The 6,297-nt window shown below is 47.6% G+C and overlaps 1 protein-coding gene across 1 annotated transcript; it reads right to left on the bottom strand.

Moving 5' to 3' along the window:
• Window positions 1–2,916: 2,916 nt before the first annotated feature.
• BDQ94DRAFT_166883 (uncharacterized protein) lies at window positions 2,917–3,773 on the bottom strand (the record flags this gene model as incomplete). Its single annotated transcript, XM_026770662.1, has 2 exons — window positions 2,917–3,422; window positions 3,491–3,773. The coding sequence occupies 2 exons, from the start codon at window positions 3,771–3,773 to the stop codon at window positions 2,917–2,919; spliced, it is 789 nt and encodes a 262-aa protein (XP_026630744.1).
• Window positions 3,774–6,297: the final 2,524 nt, after the last annotated feature.

Genomic DNA, 6,297 nt, shown 5'->3' with positions numbered 1-6,297 from the left:
GTGCACACGTTGATAGTCAAGCCCGGTTGTCCATCTCGCCTGCACCGCAAAGCCGCCAGAGATCCATTGTGATGCATCTGCAGTAGCCGTCCATCCAACTGTATACAACTCTGACTGAGATGCGCCAATAGTGCAATGGTCTGCGCTCCCGCAAGCCAGACTTTCCTGTTCGTCGCACATCAGTCGCTATCACTAGACCAAAAGAAAGTGCATTAACGACGTAAGCTCAACTGTTTCCACCAATAGTTCTGATGGGGATCACCGTCTCCGACTTTCCTTGTAGCGAGCGACCACATACTGCACGCACCGGTCTGTCGCTGCTCGAAATTGCTCATAGACACAGCGCCAGTGGAGTTTGCTTCATGACGAGGCATTGAAAAAGTGTCCATAACGTGGACGGTCTCAGCTGCTCGCTGTAAAGTCATGTCGACTTGGTCACTGAAACAAGGGGATATGGCGTCCACTTTAACTGGGTCTAATTGAACGGTGCTGGGCAAAGGAACGCTGTCGCACACCATGAATGACTCATTATCATTGTACATTCTGTAAGTAGTGAAATCACCAGTTTACTGGGGATTCTCATGGACGCTGAAGGTAGGGAGGCCCGGCAGTGATATTGCCTTCGCCCGTTAGGCCCAACATCTGCGACGATACCGAAGTCGGCAAAAAACCCCGGTTTCAAGGCATTCGAGCAGGCAGAGCCGAAGATATCTTCAGTAGAGCTATCTTTCACCACAATCTGCTTCTCGGTGGTGATCCTATGCTGTTGCACTGTTACTCGAACGTACTTGAGGTCTTCGCGGGTGTGAAGCGATGGCGCCGCCAAGGCAGTTGCAGCAAGTGTCAAGAAAAACATCAATATCATCATGGAATCGTGGGTAATGTGGTTCAAGGCCCCTGAGGTTTCCAAGTGCACCTTGCCGCTGTAGCCAGTCTTATACTGTCCATTCTCGCACAACGCGTTATTTCCCTTTTGTAAAAGCTAGCGAATAGGGGCTCCGGCCTCTGCTGACAACAGGACGACACTAGTGACGTTACATCGCGGCCCATGTAGTTGTTAGGCCATCGTAGCGTGAGCCTAATCCCAATGCACTAGCAAGGATACCAAGGAATACATTACCAACTCAAGTGGCCGTGCGACCTGTGAGAGACTACTTTCATTTATGACATATCATATGACGCTCTCACCCGCTGAGCCTTATGTCTTAGAATGTCATCTGTCTTTTCTGACTATCCATATGAAATCCTGAACATGGCCCTTTCAGGGAGCAAATTGTTGCCACTCATTTCAGGGATTAGACTTCGGTTTATATCAGTAGTGAAAGTATAGTGATTTAGGTCGAATTACTAGTCAGACTTGTAAGGCAGCCATGTTTTTTGAAAGGACTTAGAGATTGAACACCGTTCATTCTTTGGTGTAAACTAAGTGCACTAGTGCACACATGATTGGCATGGGGGATTCCGCCAAGATGTTAGGATTTTGGCCCAACCATCTTCCCTGCGATGCAGGGTCTCCGTGGGGAAGTCTGGAGACGCCGAAATACAATCATCCTTCGAATCACATTGTACATGGACCATTTGGATTTTACAAGCGCGATACGGAAACCAGTTATCGAGCTGATCATTGCAACCCTGTATAACGGGTAATTTATTCTAAGGATGATAGTAGTTTGTAGTGACCAAGTCACCGCTAGGGTTTCAAAGGGGTGCTGTTCATGACCACACAGCATGTAATGCTGGCACTTCTGAAAAATATGGTTTCTTGACTTTGTAAAGAATTGCGCCTACTGAAGAATCAAGTGATGAAAGTCCGTAATTCAGGGAGTGAAGAGACTCTTAAGAGTTAGAGAGTGAAGAAGTGCTACGTAAATTTAGCTCTAAAAGTACCTCCTGGGAATCTTATAAACCCTGCCCCTCCCCAAAAGCAGCCTGAAACTTTCTGCTCAGTACCCGCTACCAACAGACATTGAGCATTTTATTATTTGTTCTACTCTCCGTTTCAGATTGCTAATTATTATAGTTCGACGCTCATACCGTGAGTAAATTCCCCCCGAATGTATCCAAGTTATCTCTCCTAATACAACCCAGTAAACCGCCGGTCTAGGGAGCCCCCTCTCTCCCGGCAACCATGAACATCAAAAACAGTACCCTGGAGCAGGAGCGATGTGCGGGCCACAGTGGGATACCTAATCTGCCTTATCCGTATTACTGCGCCACTACTATCTGGCAGCAAGGACTTAATCGGACACAAGATCCTTACGGTTATTTAGTGAAGTGCTGCAAAAGCAATCAGTACAGCTACTTCGGCGAGGATAACTGTTCCGCTTACTGCAATGCGACCAAGGAAACCCAGTCGACTCTGTTGGGGTGTCTTACGATGGGTAACCATCTCGAGTCGGTTGGTTGTAGCTCGGGGAAGACGTCTGGATCTACGTCGAGCTCAATGCCCAGCTTGAAATCTTATCTTGTTTTGGCTGTAGTTTTTACTGGTCTTTGGCAACTTTGAGGGATGGAACATGAAGACGTGTGCGGGACATCGTTAATTCAGATGAAGGGCTCAGCTGCATTATATTATGTGGGTTTTCGTATGCTAAGATTGAGTTCTTATCCTTTGGCAGCTAGCTAGCAACTTGCAAACATCTTCAGTCGAAAATTGGAACCAGTTGATGGGGGTAATATGTGATCACTGTCCAGGTATCGTCACTGACAGACCGATAGGCCGCCGCACGCAATGGAACTATCATATAAGAAAAAGAACACCCAGTATGTTATGCCCAGTCATGAATGACGCCATTCTCTTTCCATTTTCCTGACAGGATTAATGGGCTATTTTCTCAACATTCTTTGTGTGGGTGCTTCCAAATAGATTCCCTCCCCAGATTCATATCTTAGAGTACCAACACCTAAAGCAAACCTTCAAACACGCTGGGTATTGCTCGACATGTGCTGCCTCAATGCCAATCGAAAGACACTCAATTTATTCTCGAATTCGCCAAGTGACCCCTCCAAGGTCTTCTTGTCGATAGTATCCACAAAAGCAGCAAAACGCAGCCGTGCCGGACGCTCCGCACATGCTATTGCTCGCCGGACTCCAGAAGGATATTCTTTCATCAAGATGTCCAGGTCATGTGTCTGGGTGATGTCGAAGGACTCTGGTGGGCTGGCTATGTTGCATTCCTTATTTTCCGTGTACTTGAGGAACGGAACAAGGACTTCTTGGAAGCCGTACTGAGCACCTGTGAGGTCGACAATCCAGCTCTCAGTAAAAGAAGATAGTTGGAGGTCGACCTTCAGCACTGAATGGGGCATGGTTGAGGCGTCGAGGCTGGGGATATTGGGTGAGTCGGGGCCGGGAATGACCTGCGTTATGAAATGCGGGTTTCCGATTCGGAGCAAAAACATCTCAATCGCGCAGGGGACGTCTTGTTGGTGTCAGTTCCACGTATTCCAGCGTGTAGATGGAGGGAATCTAACTAGGGGTTGACGATACCTGTGAGAAGCTTGTTTATGAGACGGCTCGACAGGGCATGGGCGGCGTTGCATTGGAACCATGTCAAAGCGGCTTCCCGATACACCGGGTCGGCAGTCAGATTTTCAAGGAAGGGGCCGCGCCGGGGAGGAATGTCCAGGTTCTTTTGGTTGTCAGAGAGGTAAAGAGTTTCGCCCCGTCGTTCAATCTTGGAAAGTTCAAGATCATATTCGACAGCTCTGTACACCAAGAATGCCTCCTTGGCGACGATAGCAGTCCGCAGAAGCTTCTTCCGACGAGTCATGGACATACAATCGGGCTTGTGGATCATTCGATGGGCCCTCTGGCAGACTGAACTGCAGTAGAAGATGCTTTTTACATCGCCAGGGAAGTATTTTGGGGCCCCTTTGCAGCCAGCACACTGCAGGGATGTATGTTTCCCGCACTTGGAACAACTACCGCTTGGGGAAGAGGACATTCTGAATAGACACGATGATGAATCGGATCGGACCAAGAATGATGGATGATGATGATGATAGTTGAAGTTGTAGGGGGATATGATCTTGTTATGAAAATAAATGTGAGATGAGGTTAGGTAAATTGTAGGTGAGGATATAACACTCAGAAGGCCTGCTCATTTGTTGTGGGTCCCTCTCGTTGGCAGTGAATGAGGATTGCGAGAGCTGAAGTCGATCTGCCACAAAGCCCAGCAATTCTTCAGCAAGCTCTGTCAGCAGTGCAGTAGGCGGTATTAAGTCTTCAGAATGCAAGGATTATACCCATCACAGGGCAATAATAATGGTTAGTCTGGGAACTAGCTATTGCTAGCATCTACAGGGTGAACTTTTCAGGTGTTGTTGAATATCCAGACCAATACTGAACTGATTGTGAAGAGGAAGGAATTTCTAGATGGCTTTCTTTAATCTATGAGTATAATTGAAATATATAAGCCCATACAAAGCAGTAGCAAAAAGAAAATGAGGCCATAGTTCAGCTTTGACGCATCATGGCCGGTCTATTCCATTTACCAGCCAAGGTGGCAGTTTGCGGTTGCAAATCAAGAACGGGTTCCAAGGCTGTCAATTCAAACATCTATCGAGAAAATTACCGATGCTACATATACAGTGGCCAATCCCTGTGATTTTAAGTAATTAATCCAGGATATCCGAGATGTAGACTGAGAGGTGAGGCTGCGTATGATCTACCTGGGCGCTGACTTCCGCGTGGCGCTGCACGGGTGTCTAGTCAGGGACTAAAGTGTTAGTGTCCCGCCTTCACTAAGCGCTGGGTTCTGTCCATCCATCCACCATCACATCTCACGATTCTTGTCCCTCTGCGCTTTCTTCTTCTTTCTCCCACCTGATTCTGCCTCCTTGTTTTGCTATTCATCACTCTCGTCAGGAAATACATCAAACTATGTCATTCAACCCCTTGTCTAACCGCGACCCTCGCCCTCCACCCACTCTCTCCCCCTCCCCGAGTGACAAAACATGTACAACAACAAACTCTTCACTATGCTCGATCTTATCTGCCAACGTACCTGAAATTGCGACTTCCACGGTCATGTGCACCAATGATACATTTACGGCGATGGATTTAGATATAGCACCGGATGACTGTCTCCGTGATAGACTATGGAACTGCGCTAGATGGCGATGACTCCAAGATACCGATCGTGTGCTGTAATGGAACGGAAGTAAATCTTATGTCCCACCCCCACCCCCAACACCTCGTTTCCAGTGATAGCCTGGTCATTCAGCGACTAGAATCCTAGATTTTGAAGGCAGATGATATCGACGTTTTTAAACGTTCCAGGGCCCAGGAAGCCGGGCTAAGGTTATCTGTTAAGACTGCGTCTGTGGAGGTAGTGGCATAGCCTTCACCGATGGCTCCGTGCATATAGGATTGCGATAAAACCCATCGTCCAGCTTGTCATCCTCCACCTCAGGTGACTTGTAGGATACAATTCCATTTATCGTGGGGTGGGAGCCACGTCTCGACATTGAAAATGTCCTTGTATCCGGGGTGGGTGTAGGTGACCGTGATGTTACAGAAGCGGGCATTCTGTACGTCCACGTTGCTGTGGTTGTAGTTGAATGTGGCTGGGACGAAGCGCGCGAAGTTGATCACCCATGAGGCGGAGAGGGAAAGTATTTCGTGCCATAGACGGACAGAAGTGGGATTGCTGGTGGGGAACAGGAGGTTATGTTCATTATGTAAGGAGAGCGCACAGGCAATGAAAAGGAGGATAGGGGTAGTCAGAAGGACAAGAGTAGGATCTTATTGTCGGTGTTGGTTTTCTAGTTTTGCCTATGGGATTGATCTAAGTTTCATGGAATTCCGTGCTTAATAACCATGTAGGACTACAATGCGAGCACGAACTGCCCTGAGGTGGGTGAATGATACCGAACAGGCACTCCAACTGACGAACATGCGATGTGGGGACAAGGGCTCTAAATCCCGTTTGGGAAGTTCGTTTTCGCATTTTGACTTTTCTCCACTCATGGATGCCTTGTGGGTCCTCTCTCGGTGAAGCCCTGTGCTTCAACATAGCACATACTATATTACAATTAGGCACATGTTAGAATGTTCATATTCTCTCTCTTGATGCGCTGAAGTGGCAAATGCAGAATTTTACTCTGCTAGCCAATGTAGTTGAGTATCCAGATTCTTTCATTTCTGCACCTCATATCAGTGATAGGCTTTATACTGGGTCCTGGCCAGCAGAGAACTTCCACCTAAGGCATTGTGCCCTGAAATTCTACTTAGATCTCCATCATTTGATATACGAGGTAGAATGGACCTAACAGACCTGGACCCGTGACAAG

Source organism: Aspergillus welwitschiae, assembly GCF_003344945.1.
Source record: "Aspergillus welwitschiae strain CBS 139.54b unplaced genomic scaffold BDQ94scaffold_4, whole genome shotgun sequence".
In the NCBI taxonomy this organism is placed as follows: domain Eukaryota; kingdom Fungi; phylum Ascomycota; class Eurotiomycetes; order Eurotiales; family Aspergillaceae; genus Aspergillus; species Aspergillus welwitschiae.
The sequence above is the reverse complement of the archived record's forward strand: the minus strand, read 5'-3'. Positions and strand labels throughout refer to the sequence as shown.